At 35.3% G+C, this 22,098-nt stretch overlaps 3 protein-coding genes across 12 annotated transcripts in view; all 3 read left to right on the forward strand.

The window, feature by feature from the left end:
- Positions 1-1,578: 1,578 nt before the first annotated feature.
- On the forward strand, positions 1,579-3,940 carry dpm2 (dolichyl-phosphate mannosyltransferase subunit 2, regulatory). Its single transcript, XM_067407528.1, has 4 exons — positions 1,579-1,633; positions 2,488-2,577; positions 2,695-2,797; positions 3,226-3,940. The coding sequence occupies exons 1-4, from the start codon at positions 1,631-1,633 to the stop codon at positions 3,279-3,281; spliced, it is 252 nt and encodes an 83-aa protein (XP_067263629.1). The 5' UTR covers positions 1,579-1,630; the 3' UTR covers positions 3,282-3,940.
- Positions 3,941-4,289: 349 nt separating this feature from the next.
- On the forward strand, positions 4,290-15,031 carry pip5kl1 (phosphatidylinositol-4-phosphate 5-kinase-like 1). Of its 2 annotated transcripts, XM_067406796.1 has the most exons (11): positions 4,290-4,493; positions 5,433-5,627; positions 8,851-8,901; positions 9,058-9,212; positions 10,041-10,165; positions 10,317-10,351; positions 10,460-10,515; positions 10,812-10,924; positions 11,017-11,179; positions 12,726-12,764; positions 13,423-15,031. In XM_067406796.1, the coding sequence occupies exons 1-11, from the start codon at positions 4,479-4,481 to the stop codon at positions 13,874-13,876; spliced, it is 1,401 nt and encodes a 466-aa protein (XP_067262897.1). In that variant the 5' UTR covers positions 4,290-4,478; the 3' UTR covers positions 13,877-15,031. The 2 variants fall into 2 exon arrangements, with proteins under 2 accessions (XP_067262897.1, XP_067262896.1); XM_067406795.1 differs by lacking the exon at positions 12,726-12,764.
- Positions 15,032-15,737: 706 nt separating this feature from the next.
- Positions 15,738-22,098, forward strand: part of sh3glb2b (SH3-domain GRB2-like endophilin B2b) — a 37,353-nt gene continuing 30,992 nt past the window's right edge. For all 9 annotated transcript variants that reach the window (XR_010896851.1, XM_067405526.1, XM_067405527.1 and 6 more), the window contains exons 1-3: positions 15,738-15,884; positions 18,951-19,092; positions 20,727-20,855. Coding sequence is in view for 8 of the 9 variants with exons in the window: in XM_067405526.1 (XP_067261627.1) it covers positions 15,822-15,884; positions 18,951-19,092; positions 20,727-20,855 (334 nt within the window). In the remaining variant the exon portion in view is untranslated. The remainder of the gene's footprint in view (positions 15,885-18,950; positions 19,093-20,726; positions 20,856-22,098) is intronic.

The raw sequence follows: 22,098 nt of genomic DNA on the forward strand, positions 1-22,098 counted from the left end.
TTGGGGGGGGGGGGGGGGGGGATTTTTTTACTCTCAACCTTGATGTCAAATATTTCTGTGTCTAACATTTGTGATGGCATGAAATAATGACCTGTGATTATTGTTCTTTTTTTTCCTTCTATCTTTCTCTAACAAAGACTTTTATAATGTTGATGTTTTTAGTCATAATTGACTGTAATCTGTGATCTTTCAAATGTAGAAGAGTGTGTGTATATATATATATATATATATTTATATATATATATGCACACCTACTTGGTCTATTTATGATGCTGTTGCAAGGAGCTGACTGGGGTCTATATGCAAAAGTTCATGTTGGAAGCAAGATGGATGATGTCATTTATTATTAATTGTATACATTTCAATAATCTATTCCTTTAAAAATGAGGTGGTTCAGTTAACATGTTCATTCATTTAAATCATTATGTTGTATTTTTTCAGTTTAAAGAAAATAATTAAGAATATATATATATATATATATATATATATATATATATATATATATATATATATATATATATATATATATATATATATATATATGACACTGAGTGGCACAGGCTCCAGGATACTGAAAACCTCAGATGGTATATATATATGTAACGTTCACTACAACAGCACTTAAATACTGAGGACTAACTAATGTCACTCACACCTTCTCCAGAATGTTGATCAGCATTTCTCCTTTGCTATTGTAAAAGATGAAAGCTATGCACTTACAGAAAGCTTTTCATGATAACATCCATATTAATATCAGCAACATTCATAAGAAAATAAATTATATTCTGGAGATTTCTTTAAAAAACATATAACATATAATTTAATTTACCACTAAAGTCCTATGGAAATGAATTTATTTTTCTGATTGTGACAAAGATTTATATTTTAAGATCACACATAAGCAATATGGTGTTGCTCCAAAGTTTTATGTTTGGTTTAATTCAAGGAGAGGTTACTTTCTAACGATGGACCAGAATTTCTACACTCAAATGTGAATGTTTCTTGTAACTGTCAGGTGAGGTTGTCTATATGTATTATTTTGGGGAAATAAAGATAATGTTGGATATCATAATACAGCATTTTTGTTTGTGTGACTTATTTAATAACATCCAACTAATTATGAATGATTTACTTGTGAATTGCTATTTTTTCATTGCTAGAACACAGAATACATGTCCAAATGGAAATAAATGAAGTTTAAAACCGTTTTATAAATTTGCTAACTAATGAAGCTGATGTCTCCAAACTTTAAATTAGAATTAGTTTACAAAACTTTGTTCCTCTGACATATAATAAATGATAAGAGTTGTGAAACTTGGGAGGATTATGCTCTTTTATATGGTTCTGTAGCTCATTTATAACGGGTTAACTCAGCCTGTGTTACAGAAACCCCCCTTTCTGTTAGAAAATATCATTAAAAATATATATTTCCAAAAGAGAGATGCTTATGACCGCCTATTTCTGCTTCTAAACAGTAATCATTTGTCTTTGAGCGCCCTCGTATGGTTAACAATAAGAAATACCACGATGAGATTGAAAAAAAAAAACTACATTTCCTAGCAAGATTTCCGTTGTTAACCGGAAGTAGATTTCATAAATTTTGGTTGCATGCGGAAGTGGCACGTCCATAATGGTAAGATAATAGGTGTAAAAGTGTTATGTCTTTGTTGTTCTCATGTATATATCCATATTATTATCACATATACAGATCCATATTACACTTTATAGGTCGCCGCGTTGTTTCTAGCTGTTAACTGTCGAGCTTTCTAGCAACTGGGATGAATAAAGCTACACAAGAGTTTCGCCCTGTGTAGTCCGTAGTATGACACATAGTTCACTAATACAAAAATAGTTCTTATTTGTTCGGTTACATTTATTTGTTCATTGCTTTATGACAGCTGCTGAATGTATAATTTGCCCTGCCATAGAGATTCAGGCATACAGTAGATACCCTTCATAAACATATCGACACCATAAGTGTGTGCAGGGATGACGTCAAAACCCGGAAGACTAATTCGCCACTGGTTCCCTCGAGATTTTCCTATGGGATTTTATAATGGTGTTTTTAATTTATAAGGGAAATGCGGTGTGTGGTAAACATAAACTTGACGTTACTCGTGCGTTTTGCTCTACAACTTAAATTACTCGTCCATATCGAAAACGCGAAGCTGATATTTTGAAGCTGATATTTACGTTTATTTATTTGTTGTTTTTTTTAATATAATTTATTCATTTAAAATGTATTTTTCTAATTAGTAACTAAATAAAAACATTTGATGTATGCAGTTTACGTTGTAGAGCAAAACGTTGACGTTGAGTATCGGGTTTTGAAAACATTTTTTAAAAAAGAAGCCAAAATGTTAATTCCTCAATAATTTTTTTTTTCTACGTTTCTTTTTATATACTAACATTTTATATTAAATGAGACTTATTAAATGTCATTTGCACTTATATGTGAGACAAGCCCTAAACACAATTTCTTTTCAGGCAACTGGAGCAGATCAAGCTGTTGGCTTTGGACTTGTTGGCTTTAGTCTGTTACTGTTCACGTATTACACTATTTGGGTCATAGTCTTGGTAAGGTTTTTTTTTTTTTTTTTTTTTAAATTAGACACCCATAACATGCTTTGTTTCATATGCTACTGAGAAAAAAAAAATGAAACATTGATGCAAACTCTTCTGCTCTTGTTCCAGCCTTTCGTAGACAGTGACCATGTGATCCACAGCTATTTTCTTCCACGAGAATATTCAGTCATACTTCCTGGAGTCGCAGCACTAATCCTCTTACTTTTTGTTGGTAAGTAAAGCAAGGCATATGTCATCATAAAAAAATAGCAGTATATTGACTTAATAAAACTGTTATTAATTAAATTCAACAACACAACCATGTTAATTATTCAAGCCCCAGTTCCATGAAAAAGGGAGTGAATGAGACTGAACCACAAAATCTTTACTAGAATGCAAGAAAATGTTTTAAACAGAAAATTATGGTAAATGTAAATGTTGGATTCAATCAGTAATCTGAACAGAACAATTAAACAAAATTCTCTTAACATTAAAAATGACTAGATATTATTGGATACATTTTTAGTTTGTTGCATTTTCATGAAATCTGCATATAGATTTTATAAAAATGATGGATGTAATCATGCACAGCTTCAAATTGAAATTTCTTTTCCTTCCACTGTTTACTCTAGTGATCAAATTTACCCTCATTTTTTTCAGGCACCTTCATAGGGGTCATAACATGGAAGAATCGAAAGCCTAAGAAAGTTGATTAAGACTCTTCAGGCTGTTGTGAATTATCTGGTCACAAGAACGAACTGTGTTGATTTCAGTCATGCACCACTTCCTGTAGACAGCCAAGTGAAGCTGCTTTCCTGGATTACAGTCATGTTCAGGTGGTTGTTAAAATAAACAACAAAATAGTTTATTAAGCTGCCATATCAGTACTGAACATGTAGCTACTCGGTAGTCTCTTTAAGCTTTGTACATCCAGTGTCCACAAACTTGACTTAAGAGACTTGTGAGATGTTTACTTTTGGAAAATTCTTTCCGTAGTCAGGAAGATAAAGGCAAATAATACATGAGCATAATTTTGACACCTAAGACAAAGGGAAGATATGTGTGTACTTTGTATCTGGATGGCATCTAAATGGAATATGGGATTTTTTTAAATCATGCTTTAAATTGAGGATTGTTTCAAATGTTCTCTTATGTTGTAAATAAATATATTGATAAGGTAGAGTGCTTGCTTAATATAGCAGCAAAATAATCGAGGACAATAATCTATAAAGAATGAGCAAGAGAACTTTCTGTAAAACCATACACAATCCCATATTAAAATAATAAAAATATGCAAAACTTAGTTTAATGTATTGTTTGTTTTCCTCTTACTCATTTTATAATATTTCATATATATTACATTATCTATCTATCTATCTATCTATCTATCTATCAACACCTGTCTAACTCATTCAGTGTGTGTGCCATCATATATCATAAACTACAAGAATTGTATGAGATTGTGATGGTTACGTCATATTTATATAAAAAAATACTGTATAAATATATGTATATATGCACGTTTAAAACAAAGAAATATACATTTTATACTTTATATATTTATATATATATATATATATATATATATATATATATATATATATATATATATATATATATATATATATATATTATTTTTATTATTATGTGTATGTATGTGTGTGTGTGTGTACTGCTGTTCTGCGCGTCTTTGGCTGTAAGTAGTCCTGGTCCATGTATTCAGTAGGAGAGCAGCGGTGTGTCAGTGCTGTGGGATGGGCCGCTGCAGTCGCGCTCACTCTGATGAGAGACTGATCGAGCGCGAGCGGCTCATCCACACACTGGCCATGTCATGTCACGCGAGGACAGAAAGAATGCGCTGATCTCCCCATCCACGACCCACACGGACGAGGACATGTATTAGAGGCCCCATAATGAATCGCACTGAGGTATGTACGCATCTTTTTTATTAGACGGAAAGACCCTTTTTTTTTTTTCTTTCATTTTTATCGAAGTGAAGATAAACTCAAGTTCCTCTAACAGTTAAAGAAACGATGAGCTTAGGCTCTTCCTGTTTTAAAATGGGCTGCTTTGTTACAATGTACATCAAATAGGCTACTGGCCTATAATTCACAATTATAAAAATATACATTATTTCGAAATTGGCTTTCTCTTAATTCTGTCCTTCATATGAAGATCTGATGACAGAGGTCTTTTTAAGCCATGGGCAGAGGGGGAAAGACTGAAACGAGATTGGAAAATTGAATTTCTTCATACAGAACAGCTGATTACCATCACTGGAAACGAATAACTTCTGATTCAATATTTCTCTGGCACTTCAGTGGACAGTGGTGAAAACCTCATTTACTGGAGGCACATGACAGTTGGGGGGACAAAGCAAACAGGCTGAAAAGTGTGAGCCAAAATTGTTTACAGTGGTTTGCAACTATGATTTCCTTGTGTGCAAACAAAATACTGGTGTCTTAAAGGAGCAGTGCATTTATTGCAACTGATGGCATGTCAAATTTGTGCTGTGACTTGCTGCAGGGGCTCTTTTGTTCTCACGTGATGGTGCTGCATTCACTACTAATAAAGGATTTCAAATAACTTATAATTTTCCTGTCTGAGAGACCCCACAATAAGACCTTAAGACACTTGAATGGAAACAGATTTTGATTTGTTGATCTGTTGTCAGGGAGACAGACCTTTACCAGTTTCAAGAAGATGACAAATCCCAGTCATTATAACATATATTAGTATAGAGTAAAAAAAAAATACTGATAAAACGTAAGGGATCTCTCAGTAAACAAATCTTACATCTGTCTGTGTGTGGTTTCTGCTGTTTGTAGGTGTACTGTATTGAACTACATGTCTATTGTATGTTGTAGCTGGAGATGTCAGGGCCAAGTGTGAGCCGACACAGTCGCTCAGTGAAGAGGAGACGGTGGGGAGGACTGAGGCAGCAATGGAAACTTCTGGGTCTGTTTGAGATTGACCAACAGCATGAGTTCTACAGTCTCACCTGTATGATGAAGGAAGGGCTGTTTGCTGCTGTGCAGAACACCATTGACAACCCTTTACCTGTGAGTATTCCCATGTTTAAGAACCTACACCTCATCCTGTCCCTATTGAATATCACTTTTTCCATCTTTAGGGAAAGATAACAGGAGAAACTGCAGTCCGCGCTAGTGTTTTGACCTGTTTGTGGACTCTTTGGGGTCCATGGAGAAGATATATAAAACATATACAATTTTCTTAAAAAAAAAAAAAAAAATTTACAAAGCTATTTTAAAGCTTTTTTATTGGGGGAGGAAAGCCTTTCATTTAGAGGTATTTTAGATTTGTATTGTTTTGATGTCTATTTAATAATTGAATAATTATTCAGAATGAACTAGTGTTAGCATATCCACCACTCAAACTGTTATGAACTAATTTATATGAACAGAGGTCACAGATGATCATAATCAAACAGGTTTGGAATCATGAAATCAAAATACAGTCACATGGAAATAAACAGTTCAGCTCACATTACATTTTCAGTGTTGAAGTGCATATTGAAATCAAAGGTGAGAGAGACAAAAGCTTGGCATGATCAAACACCTCCAAGGAGACAGACATGTTCCGTTTGACATTAATTAGCATGAGGGAAGCCTCCGTAGAGAGGACCATATTTAGTCGGATCTTTCCATGGAGACTGTGTGTTTGTAGTGCTGAAGAGGCACCATATTACAATGTTTTAGCTTGATTAGAGCTGTTTTTATCTTGGTAATTTGCTCAAGAGTAACAGAGCAGGGAGTGTTGAAGAGTAACCAAGTGTTTCAGTAACAAACACCATTGTACTGCATGCATCAGGGAGGAGGGACAGATTTCAAACAATGCAATGTTTCTCACAGTGCGTGGTGCTACAACAAGAGAGGGTAGAATTAGAGACAATGTAGAATGCAGATGGTTAAAAGTAAATAATAATCATAAGTATAATATCTAAGTGTATTTAGTGTATTTTGTCTGAACTTGCATGGCTTTTCCCCCCAGGCTTGACACATTTGTGATATTTCATAGTTTAGAATGCTTTCTATAGAACAATTTTCTTATTTAGATGATATAATATTGAAACAGCAGTGCCTGTGACACTCAGTAACACTTGAAAGAATTAAAGAGCCTCCAGAAGACCTTGTATTATTTTTTGATGCGTGACTTTTCTCAGTTCAAGGCTCCAAGACGATGTTTCTATTCTACTCTCTCCGTTGGCATCCCTAACTACATTTTCAGTATGTTAAAACCTAAATAAATAAAAAATGAAATTGGATAAGTTTTAGTCCAGGATGCTGTCAGTAAGATGTTGCAAACATGCTAAAATACAAAATACACATTACAAATTATAAAATACAAATTAAAGCTGCAAGCTTGGTGGCTTTAGGAAAACAGAGCACGATGGGCAATATGCATTTAAGTACATAAATATAGGAGGATAAAGTCAGTCATTTGTATTTGCCACACTTCCTGCTACCTTACCAGCTGGTGCCGATATGACTATAACATAATTTCGGCATGTAGATGTCTTCAGGCCAGGACTGTTATCAAACATGTGAAGTTTGAGGCAGATTGGACATTGTATGCTTGAGTTACAGCAACTTCCTGTTTCATGGCGTTAATCGCATACATTAGCACTCAGCCAAGTGTTGCATGATTTAGTGTTTCTAGCATGTTTGGTACTTCGTGGCATATTTAAATGGATTTTTTGGGAGTGAATTACAGTGTAAAGCATGTTATTTCCTGTTGCCAGCAGGTGGCGCTATGACTAACTGAAAATAATGTCATATAGATTTCTTTAGGCCAGGACTCTTATCACACATGTGAAGTTTGGGGCAGATCGCGCATTGTATGCCTGAGTTACAACAGCTTCCTCTTTCATGGCGAAACATCAGACTTTGTCAGGCCGCCACAGACACACCCTTCAGTGAAATCTCAAGATCTTCACAATTTAACATCTCTAAGGCCTTTAGATTAGACTGACCAAATATGATGTTGATCTGATTAAAGCTCTAGGAGGAGTTTGTTAAAGTACAACACCTGGGAAATGGCAAAAACTGCAAAAACTTTGCAGAGAAAACTCAAAATATCTGACTTCCTGTTGGGTTTTCAGATTTTGTACTCAGGGACTTGGTAGGTATTGGGCTATTACACATCTCTACCGAATTTCATACCTGTATGTGAAACGTAGCACTAAGGGTGCTTAATTGACATTTTGTTGGTGGCGCTATCGAGCCTAATTCTGAAGCCCATATCAGATGTAAATTTTCACCACTTCTGACACATGTGCAACGTTTCATGAGTTAGTCAAGCATGTTTAGGCCCTTAAAAATGCGATTCATTTCGGAGAAGATGACTGAGCAATTACAATAGGATCCTCACACCATCGGTGCTCGGGCCCTAAATATTATATGTCAGGGAACATCAATAATTAATGACATTTGTAAAATAAACTACAGTTTTGTGAACAATTACGCCTTTTATGTTGTAAACTATTTTATAGAAGGACTAAGACACTCAGTCCCTTGCTATATTGTGAATATAGCCACGGTTAAAGTGTTTTTAAAACCCATTAAAATGGTAATGTACTCAGATATAATAAACTGGATTTCACCAGAATGTGACTGAATTGTGGGAAAACTTAATGGATTGATAATTTTCCCCATTTGGGACTTGGCTTGAACTTATCCATATGACAAACACATCCTCTGATATCAAACTACTCCACATGTTTTGGGTAACACTTTACAATAAGGCTTCATTTGTTAACATAAGTTAACTACATTAGTTAACATGAACTAACAATGAAAAATACTTAAAACAAAGCATTTATTTATCCTAGTTAATGTTAACCTATATTTACTAATATATTTTTAAGGTCAAAGGTTGTATCTGTTACATTAATTAATGCACTGTGAACTAACATGAAATTTGTATTAAATAAAATTATGAAATAGATGCAGTAAAAACATATTGTTAATTGTACCTTATGGTAAAGTGTTACCTTGTTTTGTAGTGTGGTGGCACTCATGGGCATGTGCTCGTTCACTAACAAACACACACACACACACACACATAGATGATGTTGCAGACCCCTGATTCCATTGAATCCAGTCTGCTTATGCAGCAGTATGACTCATGAATGTGCCGCTTGTTGTCCAGCGGTCAAAGCATCTCTCTCACACACTTTTTTCACAAAAAGAAAAACATTGCCTGCATATGTACTATAATATGAATACTTATCATTATTGATCAAATATTTAATGCTTTTTTTAGGATGAGCTGTGTGAGGATGACTACAATCTTGAGGTTACTCAAATCCAAAAGGTACGTTAAAGGAAAAAGCAGACACTGCTGTTTTTTTGCTGGACAAAATGTGACATTGCAGCTGTTGAGCATTGGCTTGTTTTGCTTGAATTGTACATACGATATTATGTACAATTTCTACTGAATCTCATCTGTTATGTTTGTGACTGTGTGAAGGACTTCAGGATGGAGACGTATGCTGGGCCGGTGTTCGCAAGTCTGCGGCGCTCCCTGGGGATGACAGAGAAGGAATACCAGCAGTCCCTCTCCTCCGAAGGCAGCTACCTGCAATTCATCAGCAATTCCAAGAGCAAGGCAGACTTCTTCCTAACGTGAGTCAGCACAAATGTTTCGCTTGCAGGAGCATATGCACCAGAGAGGAGGAGACACTTTGATAGATGCATTGCCTGTTTTTTTGCACTGTATATCATGTATGCACACCTGATTTTTTTTTTTTTTAAATATCTTATTGAAACAATCTTAACAAACAGTCTTTCCCCATTCATTTAGATAGGAGCTGTACTTTCACTACTGTTTAAAGATTTGGGGTCAGTAAGATTTTTTTTTTTCCTTTTCAAAGAAATAAATACTTTTATTAAGGAAGGATGAATTAAATTGATCAAAAGTGGCAGTAAAGACATTTATAATCTTATAAAAGGTTTATATTTCAAATAAATGCTGTTCTTTCTGTTATGCTGAGAAAAATTTATCATGGTTTCCACAGAAATACTGTGTTAAACAGCTGTTTTAACATTGATAATAATAAGAAATGTTTTTTGAGCAGAAAATCAGCATATTAGAATGATTTCTGAAGGATCATGTGACTCTGAAGGGATGGCTGCTGAAAATTCAGCTTTGCCATCACAGGATTAAATTACATTTTAAAATATATTAGAATAGAAAACAGCTATTTTAAATTGTAATCAAATTTGACAAAATTACAGTTTGCACTGTATTTTTGATCAAATAAATGCAGCTTTGGTGAACATAAGAGACTGCTTTCAAAAAAATTAAAAAACTTTCTGACCCCAAACTTTTGAACGGTAGTGTATTTTAGATATGTATCTGTAAGTAAACTTTGTAATATAATAATAAGATATCAAACAAATAATAATATAACCAAATGTCCTTCAACACACACTTCTTTCTCCTCTGTTCAGTAATGACAAGCGGTTCTTCTTAAAGACACAGAGTAAAAGAGAAGTGCGATTTCTCTTGTCTAACTTGAGAATCTACATGGAACATCTGGAGAAGTACCCACACTCTCTACTCGTCAAATTTTTGGGTGAGAACCAAAAGTTACTGGACAAATATTTGATGGATTTCATATGCATTATAAATTTAAATGTGTAATACATGATGAGACAACTTAAAACCCTAAATGCTTATCTTTATTGCATCCATTTAAGAAACTGTCATGCTTTATTCATGGACAGGTGTTCACAGAATCAAAATTGCACATCAGAGGATGGTAATTATTTCATTTATTGAATATCTTTAATTTCCTGTCAATATTATTAATTATTTTAATGCCCTCGAAGGTACATGTTATAAAACTCTATTGGTTTTCTGTGTGCAGAAGTACTTTATTGTGATGCAAAGTGTGTTTTACCCTGATGACAGAATCACAGCAAGGTAAGACTTGCTGCATTCTCTAAATGGAAATGGTGAAGTGTTAGCGCTCTGTCCATTATCAGTCCTTTTAATATTTAATGTTTTTTGTCTCTCCATCACATATGTGAGAGTACACCACAGGAACTATCATTTTGACTCAATGTAATCCACAGCCTTGCACTTATTGGTTATTAAATTGCTTTGACTTTTAGCTATTGCACTAATGGTAAGAATAATGATCCATCACTCCCACATCCTTCTCCATTACTATTACTCTTCTTCTAGCTTTACATCACCCTTCTCTCTCAATGTTTAAGGTATGATTTAAAGGGCTGTCAGGTGAGCCGGTGGACAGACCCAGCCCCTGAAGGCAGCCAGATCATTGTTGTTTTAAAGGATCTTAATTTTGAAGGACAGTTCATTCGCTTGGGTAAGCTCAGTTCCTTGTTAGCAATGGAAATTTACTGTAGACTTCATCTGCACCGTTACGTTCGATCTTATAGCTCCTTGTTCATATGACAGATCAGCAGCGTCCTTGGCTCCTGCGTCAAATGGAGATCGACACAGCCTTTCTTCAGACACTCAATGTGTTGGACTACAGCCTCCTGCTGGCCCATCAGCCCCTGCACCAGGATGAACTCAGCCAGACTCTCTCTTTCGCAACACTCATCATGCGTACCAAAAAGTAAGTATACTAAAGTTTAATATACCATGCGTATAGTCATCCATACACAGCCACGGACATTTACAAAGATGCTTTTAAGGAAGGTCTGCTTGTGTATATTGTGTATCTCAAATGATCCTAGTAAATAAGATATAAATAACCTAAATCTAAATTTCAGGGAAGTTAGACAGCGTTCACATTGTCAGTCCAAATCCGATAATTTGTGTATCCGATTGGAATCCTTTTTGACATCCACATTGTGTTCAGATCCAATTTTTGTGTCCATGACACTATTTCGTTTTCCAGAATTGCATTGGTTTCTATGGCAATGGCGTTGCGGGGGTTTGCAATACAGAAATTGTCTTATTTACAACTTGACAATGTGTAGCCACCACGCTGGACTACTGCGTTATCTGAGGCAGCAGCAGAAACGGTATGTGTGGCTTTATTCCATGCTGTCGTCTCCACCGGTTTCAAAACGTGTCAATTATATTGTAATTTTATGTTCATCCGGCACTTTGTAACAGCACAACCTTGTTTCTGCAGCGACTTTCAGAATGTTTCCTATAACAATGTGTGACATTTCCGTTTTACGTGGCGTGAGAAAGTCACATAAACCACGCAATATTCAAACAGCAGACAGACCAAAACGGATTTCCAGAAGTGCGATTTGAATAGGATTTCAAACTTCAAATGAATGAAGCTTAAAACTGATTTTTTTTGCTGTTCACACTTGCTAAATCTGATCGGATTTCAAACAGATATGCACAAAAATCGGATTTGGACTGACAGTCTGAACGTAGCCTTAAAAAAAAAGTTCTCATAAAACAGCCAAGGTGTGACCATGTTTTGAAAAGAAAAGGTTTATATAGTGAATGGAAACATTCTTAAAGGAGATGCCAGTGTTTGTTTGTTTGTTTTATTTATTTATTTTGTGTCTCATTCCGAAGACTGCGCTTTTTCGGCTGCATACGTCATTGAGGCTGCCTCATTTCAGAAAAGTGTCCATTACATTCCAAATTAAGAAAGAAATTACAATAATTGATGCCTCATAAGGAATAAGAGTAGGTTTTTACTTCTCTAAAAAGATGTCTCATTTTAGGTTTAGTTACTTCTCTAAAATGAGACATCCTCAATGATGCACGCATCCAACGAATGCAACCTCCGGAGGGCGCAGCCTTCATAATGACACAGCTTTATCTCAAAACTGTAATTACTTGAAAAATGATGTTGAATAGAAAACAGTGGCGAGTGAAGACTGTGGATATCTGTTCACAACTGTAGTATATTTATATTTAGTGAAGCCTCAAGGTTGGTGTGGTTTGGTATTCAAATTCTATTCTCGACACAGTCAGACGGTACACAGATGCTTACGACTTGACGATAGTGATGAACTTTATATGATTAAGTGCCGAATACTGATGTTTGATTATGCTTCAATTGTTCTTATGGTTCAGAAACAGTACTTCAAGAAGTTTCTTTCTGCTGCCTCGTATCTCTAGTTCAGTATATGAGGATAACAGGCTTTTCCCTGACTGTGAATGTTCATGTTCACCTCTGTTTCCAGATCCCTCTCTTTCTTCTCCAAACGGCCAATGGCAGGCAGGCATGTAGCCAAATCATATCTAGCTTCAATGTCATTAATGTCTCAAAAAGAAATAACAAAAACTAAATTACTAAACTATAATAGCCATGCGTCGTGTCCTTGGTACTATCATTCCATCACTTATTAAACATCTCATATACTGTATACTCATTCTCATGTCTTTTGAAACATTTATGACTTCTTCTCTTCCATAGAAACCAAAAGGACATATTTATAGCAGAATGTCAAAGCTGCTCTTTTCCATGCACTGAAAGTGAACAGTGATCACGGACTGTCAAGCTTTTCAATGAATGACTTATATTTATGTCTCTTCCTCACACAAAGTTATCATATGACTTCAGTACGATGCTTTTTTTAGGAGCTTGACTGTTTTTGGTCCCTATCCGCTTTCATTGTATGGAGAAGAGCTGCGTGAACAAAGCATCTCTTTTTGTGTTCCACACACACACACACACACACACACACAAAAAGAAAGTCACGCGCGTTTCGAATGACATGAGGGTGAGTAAATGATGTAATAATTGTAATTTTTTACTTAATAGCATGGAAAATTCAGGTGAAATAATCTGCAACAGCCACATGTTTTGATTGAATGGTAATCATTGAGTTGGATAATGTTCTTTGTTCTATTCTGTGTTCCTCTCCGACTGGTTGTTAGGTCAGTGAATGCGACATCCAGTCCTACACATGCTGCATCACCCACTGTTCCCGGGGTGGTGGCAGAGGAAGACTCCACACTCCTGTCCGCAGAATTAAATTGTGCAACAATAACAGAAATGCACAGTGGCAATGGAGGAATGGACAATACAAGTCTTGAGGAAGACAAAATTGAGCAATCCAGTAGGATGGGAACAGAGTCAGCCAACCTACAAGAGTTCCAGGCCCAGAACCGGAGACTGCTTCCCAACTTCAAGAACCCGCTTCATGTCATTGATGGACCAGAGGAGCGTTACTTCATCGGAATTATTGACATCTTCACTGTTTATGGTTTCAAAAAGAGGCTCGAGCACCTGTGGAAGAGACTGAGACACCCACGGCAAACATTCTCCACGGTCAGTCCTCCAGCTTACTGTCACAGGCTGTGCCAGTGGGTTCAGGACCATACCAAATAAAATAAGACCGCTTGAATAACAGATGATGTGCCAGAGGACACAGTTCACTCATACATACCAAAGACTTTAGAATAACACAAGACATGTCACACTGTTTTGAATGGGAGAAAGTGTAACGCGCAAAATGGCGGAATAAGTCCCGCCTTCTAAACAAGAACCAATCGCCGATTGGTAAAGTCATCGCGTCACTGCAGCGGCCGTTAGAAGCACTGGTTTCTATAAAAACAGTCAGACGCACGCCATTTAGGTTTGCGCATGCGCATTAGCTTGATCCAGCCTGGAAAATAGTTTTTTGTCATGATTCGTGAGAGTTTGGAAAAACATTTATGAGACAGTTGTTGTCAGATTTCATTGGTGATTTCGAATATGAAATTTAATCGTAAGGTTGGCGAACAGTTTTGGAGAATTTGATGTTTCCCCATTCAAAGAGATAGGAGCTGCAAGATGCCCAGGATGCCCGAGAGGCGTTTCAAAGATGGCCGCCGAGTGAAATGACTTGTCTTATAGGGACTTTGTACATACTCACCTCATTATGGTAAAAAGGTGGAAAAAAGGACCTGAATGTACATTTGAGGCAAATGTTTTTACTCTCTTAAGTTGACCATTTTGAAGTATCTGTTTATGAATAGCTTTGTTTAAGATTATGCTAATTAAAGTACTTGTTGAAACACTGTACTTCCTGAAAAATGCAAAAGTTAAAAGTTGTTTTCATTTAAAATTGTTACTCAAGTAATGGTGCAATGACCACTGCGTTATGCTGAAGATGCATAGGGATGAAGACGTGAATAAGAGCAGCGGAGGGTGTAACCTTTGATTTAAGTCTGTTTTTGAAATGTTAAATTATGTAATACTGATTACATATATCGCATTCATTGTTACCACTTAATATAACCAGCTGCTCTGACAGATAGGCTTTTGAGAGTAAATGAAACATATCATGACTTACAGCTTATCAACAGCAGCAGGGCACCTTCTTTTTTGCTGTCTTTCATTTTAGCATCTGTTATGTGAAGCTACATAAGTGGGCATTCAAATGTTTTTTTTTTCTGAAATATTTATAATGCAGTATAATAAAAGAATGTTAAAGATCTGTATCTTTTCTTCTTTAATGTTTTAGTTTGATCATTCTCAATAATTCTCATCATACTTTATGCGATTAAGGCCCATCTTGACCGGATGACTGTTTGGAATATGTTGTTGTTGTTGTTGTTGTTTTTCTTCTAATTTGTCAGCAAATCATGAAATCATGGATATATATATATATCCCTGGAGCTGGAATTTTTGAGTACATTTTTAAGGTATTCTGTCAAACAGTATATACTGTAGGTAAGATATACGCTTGAACTGCTCATTTTATGGCTTTCCATAAAAGAAACATTACAGCATCATGGCTTAAATGCAAATAAATCACGCTTCACATGTTTGTTGCTCACCTCTTTTATTTTGTATATAAAATGATCCGTTCAAACATTTAGGGTTAGTAGGCCTATAGGTAAATGCATACTCTTTAGCCTACTAATAATTGTATAATGACATATTTTAATTGAATATTAAAGGAATAATACAATTTGTGTGAGGCCTTTAGACCCTTTATGTACTTTTTATTAATAAGATTGAGCGACTAAACGTCAAGTATTTTTGGGTCATTTTGATTAATAGATTTACCAGTAAATAAATAAAATTTAAAGCTATATTTTTTTTTTCTTCATGAAACCTACTTTTGAAAGAACTGAAACTAGTTACAGCATTTTAAAAAATACTGTTAAAACAATTGAAGCGATCACCCAGCCAGGCTGAGTAGAGGATGGCTGATGTAACTGATGGTAAGATCATTAAACTCCAGGTTGCGCTGTCGATTCAGCCTCGTCCTGCACAATCGATCCCGTTGCAGGGACAACCAACAAGCTGATGTTGCTGAAACGCACACAGTGAAAACGCTGACACGATGGATTTCAATGTCAAGAAACTAGCGTCGGATGCAGGTGTCTTCTTCACTCGTGCTGTTCAGGTATAAAATGACCCAGTGCTTTCTGTTTACTTTACGGGAGTTGCGTTCAGCCATCAGTGACGTGCGTGAATTCAGTAGGATGGATGAACGCAGCAGCGGCTCGAGTGAATGAATGGACGAACAGCTTCGCTCTGTTGGCCTTTATATATTCTTATGCGAGCATTCAGAAAGGTCGCGTTCTGTAAATCCTTCTCTATCTGTCATTGTTTAAGCGAACAATCCTTATGTCATGTGTCATTTTACGATGAACCGTATTTTCCTCGCCATTGTAAGCCGATAGACGCAAGCCAAGCTCGTATCCATTATTAATGGCTGTTCATGTGACAGTCACCAGCTGAATTCTCGCTTACAGCGTATTCACTAGAGGACTAATTATTTTTATTTTCAACATGCTTGTTTACTGTTTAGATATGCTCATGTAATAGTTTAAAATAGCGTTCAGTATATTAAAAAACATACTCCGTTATAACCACAAGACAGTAAACAAGCTTGGAATCATCGTCCAAAGTTTAAAGGAACAGTTCACCCCAAATTGAAAACATTATTATTTACTCCTGTCTCACACTCATGTTGTTCTGAATCTGTATGATGTTCATGCTAATATTTTTCCCTATAGAATGAAAGTGGTAACTGTTCAGTGGGACAGCACCAAAAAAATATAAGAAATGCCCTTTTATTTCACAATAATGACGTAAATTTCAGTCTGTACATCACACAAAGTTGTTTATCACTCATTTTATGATACTTTGTGTTTATTATTATTATTTATGCAGTGCAGCATTACTGTAAAGAAAATTTATAAAGGGTTTGGAACAACATCATAGAGCTCATTTTCATTTTAATAGACCCTCTTGTATGCAGAGTACTTTAGGATGTCTGGCCAACTGGTGTGTGTGTGTGACTGAATGCCCATCTGTTTCTATGATGTGGGTGGTTTGCATTTAGGCATAAACATTTCTGTTTTCTTCTAGACTGACCCCTGAAACTGTCTGTAAATTATGACAGATGATAATTTCTGTAAAATGTATTAATTATTTCTGAAGGATACTTCTTTTAGAGGCGTATTATCACAAAAAAAGAAAATTAAAGTCAGCATGAAATCAAAATTGACCCTTTTTACTTTTGTTAGTGCGCATCATTATGGTAAACAATTCATCTGTGAAGTTAATCCACACAAAAAAAAAAAAAGTTCGTAATCATTAATCAAAATCTGAAATTAAACTTCCCCTCAGGAATGGCCGTCCTTCTCTGATTACATCAGTTTGACGGTTTGGGAAGAACATCCCCTCCAACTGTCAGTCTGATGCAAACTTTGACAGCGAGCTGAATGGAACGCTTACTTTTCTAGATCCAATCAATTCCCAGTGGAGAAAAACAATTTTTATCATTTAGAATTCAGTTTCACTCTGAAAATACATCACAATACTGAAATAAATTTGGTCGCAGCTTCCGGTTCACAAAAGGAATTAAACAAAATGCCAGAATTTTATTTGCTTGATAGTTAACTGTTAACGTGAGCCAATACGTGATGATCCAAAGACAATACTTGTATAAATAGATAAAATTCAAGTTGTCATGAAAAGGATGACCTGCATTCAAAGCTGCAGCAGTAGAGGGAATCCTTCATGCTGAGTGTGAATGTGATTTATATGCACTTTCCTCTTCTTCCTCAGGCCTGAATTTTACGCTCAGTCAGCAGGGGTCTTCCCTGTGTGTGCGTGAAATATCAAACACCAGCAGCACTATATATTTTTTCATCTTATCAAAGGAAGTCTTTACTGCAGGTCCACTGGGGTTCCAGGAACTTCCTGTTTATCAGTGAAAGTCAAAGAGCATTTGGTCAGCTACTGATCTTCAACAATGACTGAGGGTTTAGCCTGAATATAATCTGCAAAGGGCCAAACAAACCTGGGCCATATCACTTGTCTGATCCTTATACATTTTATTATAGTTTCTTTAACTGATCTTTTTTTATTGTTGGGTCTCTCCTGAGAAGACAGAACAGTAGACAAAAGGAGAACACAGGGACCGGTTGCATAAACCACTTAGACTAGTCTTAAAAGTTAAGACACTAATGTTTTTCTTGAAGAGTGGTCCTAACTTTTTAAAGTCTGTTACATAAAAAGGTAAATTGGTGTAATTGGAATTGGAAAAATAACAATTGATTACCCCTTGGTTAACTGCAAGTTGGTCAAACTAGTTCTTAAGAGACAGTCTTAATATAGTGACTAAGTTTATGCAACTGGCCCCAGAACACTGTTTTCAGTCCAGGAACCAGATGGAGGGGGTGTCCCCTATCAGCCAATCACCTTAAGCGTCCCTGCTTAGCCAGTCACTACTACTGTACCTGTCAGGGATTTATTTGGGAGCAGATCATTATCACAGTCACAGTTCTCTCATGGAGTTACTGCAGTCAGAGCCAGTCCACATGAGCTGTAGATTACTGCTTATATTTTAGGCCTACTCAGAGAGAACAGTATTTATGTATGATCATTTTGGCCACACTTTTATACCTTTTTACCTTCAGTTACTCTTATCTCTCTTATGCTCACCTATATATAAATAAATATATATATATATATATATATATATATAAATATATATATATATATATATATATATATATATATATATATATATATATATATATACTGTAATGTAAAGTAATATTAGTAAATTATCAACAATCCAACTATCATTATATCAGTGCTTTTCAGCTGGAATTCATTTTCATTCATTCATTTTGGAATTCAAATCTGGTATGTCCTGTCATTGTCTTTTGTAAGAAAATGTATTTCATTTTGCACTCAGAAGTGATGTCTGATTTATAGCATAAATTGCTGCTTGATGTAATCTGTGAAACATTGTCTAAACATGTTCAAGAAACATTTTCAGTGTTTGAAGAGTACAAGAATACTGCTCATTATTTGTTAACAGATTAATATTGCACATCTTGTTTAGCATTCTGAGATAACGTGTTTATGCATATTCTTGTTCCCCTTGAAGAGCTGCTGATGTGTTTGGAGTGCTGCTCTTACAGTCTGAATTGTTTTGTATGTTCTTCAGTACACAGAAGAGAAGCTTGGCCAAGCAGAAAAGACTGAGCTAGATGCCCATCTGGAGAATCTGATTGCTCGGGCAGACTGCACCAAAAACTGGACCGACAAGATCTTCAGACAGACCGAGGTGCTGCTTCAACCTAACCCAAGTAAGAATCTACATAGGCGTTTAATGTTTAAGATCTGGGGTCCTCTGCCTAAGCCCCTATATTGCATTTTCCTAAAGAAAATACTCTGTTATTGGATATTGTTTGAAATGTGTGGCCTTAAAAAAAAAATGTGTTGGAAAATGTCTCATGTTGTTGACATTTCCCATTAACGTGATGAACAGGAGCATCTGAATCAATCTACTTTAATGTCGCCATTTGCTTGATTACACCATGTATCTGCAAAAAAATATTTTTATTCGAAAAATTAAATGCCGGCTTAATTCCTGTACAGCCAGCCAGTGAAATATGATGCCTGACAACCATCTTAAAACAACAATGGTGCTCAGGTGTCACTATGTCAGGTATCACGTTATGTGAATTCATTGTCTTTGTACCCTTGATTTATATATTTTCTATTCTTGCTGCAGTAGTTTCACTAATGATAAGAGTAAGCAAATATTTCACAAGGGTGCTGAGATGGACAGCAAACTGGCGTAGCGGTAAAATGTGAGCTGTTAATCGTTACTGTGCTCTTACTTCACTCCAGGTTACAGCAGCTGGACTTCCCCTGTCATAAATGACTGTAAGGCACTTTGGATAAAACTGTCTGCTAAATTACTTGATTCCTAACTTTAGCTTAATTACACTACTGCTCAAATGTTTTATATTAATTAATAGTTTTATTCTGCAAGGACACATTATTATAAAATATTTCAATGTCAAATAAATGCTGTTCTTTTGAACTTCATATTCTTAAAAACATGTCAGTTTCCACAAAGATATTAGACAGCATGACTGTTTTTAACATTGATAATAGTGAGAATGATTTCTGAAGAATCATGTGACAATGAAGACTGGAGTAATGATGCTGAAAATTCAGCTTTGATATCACAGAAATAAATTATATTTAAAATATATTAAAGTAGGAAAGGGATCTTATAAATTGCATGAACGTTTTACAATATTACTGTTTTACTGATCAATTAAATGGAGTCTTGAGCTCAATTAAAAAACATTTAAAATCTTACCCACCCCAAACTTTTGAATGGTAGTGTATATCTCATTCTCTACACGGGTCAAAAATCTGTTTTTATGTTGGCAGTAAACAACATGAAACATTTCATAGTAATACCTCTTCGTTATAATTCCTGGATCATTGATAAGGCCACAGGTTTCAGATTCTTTAGAACTCATCGTTGACCGTAGTACCTTTTCATGTATTTAGGCTTTTGAAAGTTATTGCAAAAGGTTCTGATGGCCTAGTGATTGTGTACAAGTAAGAACACTAACCTGTTCTTTCTAACTCTCTCCATGCTCCAGTTGACCAAACTGGTAAGTTTTGTCTCTGCTCCCCATGGCCTGTGCTTTAGGTCACCTGTTTAATTCCTGACTGATGTTTAGTTTTTGACACAACATGTGGAGTGCGCTCTTCTCACTATGCCTTTTTCATGTTAGTACTATCCTTTTGCAGACGAGTTTGCTTGAAAATGGAGGATGAATCTTGTGGTTTTAGACACAAGCTCAAGCTTGTTCTTCAGTCATCTGAATATCTTAACCAGATCTGGAGATCAATTCTTAATAATCTGACTGAATAAAGCATGATGTCTTTCTTACTGATATGAATCTCTGTTTAGGTGCCCGTATTGAAGAGTTCTTCTATGAAAAATTAGACCGAAAGATCCCATCCAGAATCACCAATGCAGAGCTGCTGGGACAGTATATGCAGGATGCTGCAAAGGACTTTGGGCCAGGAACTCCATATGGTTCGTACAACCAAACAGAAGAGAATTAATATAATATTTTGCCTGTGTTAATGCCAACTGCATACATTTTGGCACAAGTGTCTAGTTTTATTCGATTTTTACTATTTCTTCCCCATTTCCTTTTATAAACCTATTTTTACACTAGGTACAAAATAGTTACACTTTGACCTTAAGGACAAAAATGTCCCCATTGAAACCCATTAAAACTTCAAATTTTAATCACAGGGCCTTTTAACTATAAAATAATGCAGTTTTTGTTACTAGGCTTTCATTCTGTTGGCAAGGCCTCAAAAAGAAAAAAATTACAATTTTTTTACAAGATGGTACCATTTTCTCAGGTTTGGCCTATAAAGCAAAATACTCACTTTTTTCCTGTTTTATGCTTCTGCATATTATAGAGATAATAGGATAAATTCTACAATTATAATTTGTATGTGTGTGTAAAGAAAAAATTGTGTGTGTATAATATTAAAGAGAGAAAAACTGTTCTATTGTTCTGCAAATCACATATCCAATTGCTATGTGTACCAATGGAGCTTTGCTGGCATTTGAGAAAAAATGTGTACTGCGCCCAAATCAAATCTTAATGAAAGCTAATTTGTTGATATATCAACCCTAAATTTGGAACACAACTTGTTTAGATTTATGGCTTTGATTTTCTAGCAGTTTAGTTAAACATGTTTTATTACACACACAATATTATATTATATTATATTATATTATATTATATTATATTATATTATATTATATTATATTATATTATATTATATTATATTATATTATATTATATTATATTTATTATAAAATCTGCCAAGGGTCTTTTTTAAAATGAGACCAAACTTAAAGAGTTAGTTTACCCAAAAATTAAATTTAAGTACTCACCTTCATGTCCCAAACCCATAAGAACTTTGTTCATCTTCGGAACACAAATTAAGATACGGACATAAACACGGAAGCGTGCACTGAGTTCACTACGTTAACTGTGAATGACAACAGTTCAAATTGTTAAATAAAGTCATTTTTGTTTTGTTTTTGCACAAAAAAAGTAGTCTCGTGGCTTCATAACATTAAAGTTGAACTGTTTTAATGATGTCTTTAGTAGCTTTCTGGACCCAAAAAGGTGCAATGTTGTTGCTGCCTATGTGTGGTTCAGATACCCTTGAATTTAAAAAAATATTCAAAAATATCTTAATTTGTGTTCTAAAGATGAAAGAATTACGGGTTTGGGACGACATCAGTACTT

The sequence above is a fragment of the Chanodichthys erythropterus genome, chromosome 13 (assembly GCF_024489055.1).
Source record: "Chanodichthys erythropterus isolate Z2021 chromosome 13, ASM2448905v1, whole genome shotgun sequence".
In the NCBI taxonomy this organism is placed as follows: Eukaryota; Metazoa; Chordata; class Actinopteri; order Cypriniformes; family Xenocyprididae; genus Chanodichthys; species Chanodichthys erythropterus.

Coding starts and splice junctions, on each gene's coding strand:
- pip5kl1 (XM_067406796.1), top strand. Junction 8,902..9,057: donor AGGTTACTCAAATCCAAAAG/GTACGTTAAAGG, acceptor GACTGTGTGAAG/GACTTCAGGATGGAGACGTA. Junction 10,352..10,459: donor AAATTGCACATCAGAGGATG/GTAATTATTTCA, acceptor TTCTGTGTGCAG/AAGTACTTTATTGTGATGCA.
- dpm2 (XM_067407528.1), top strand. Junction 2,578..2,694: donor CTATTTGGGTCATAGTCTTG/GTAAGGTTTTTT, acceptor CTCTTGTTCCAG/CCTTTCGTAGACAGTGACCA. Junction 2,798..3,225: donor AATCCTCTTACTTTTTGTTG/GTAAGTAAAGCA, acceptor CATTTTTTTCAG/GCACCTTCATAGGGGTCATA.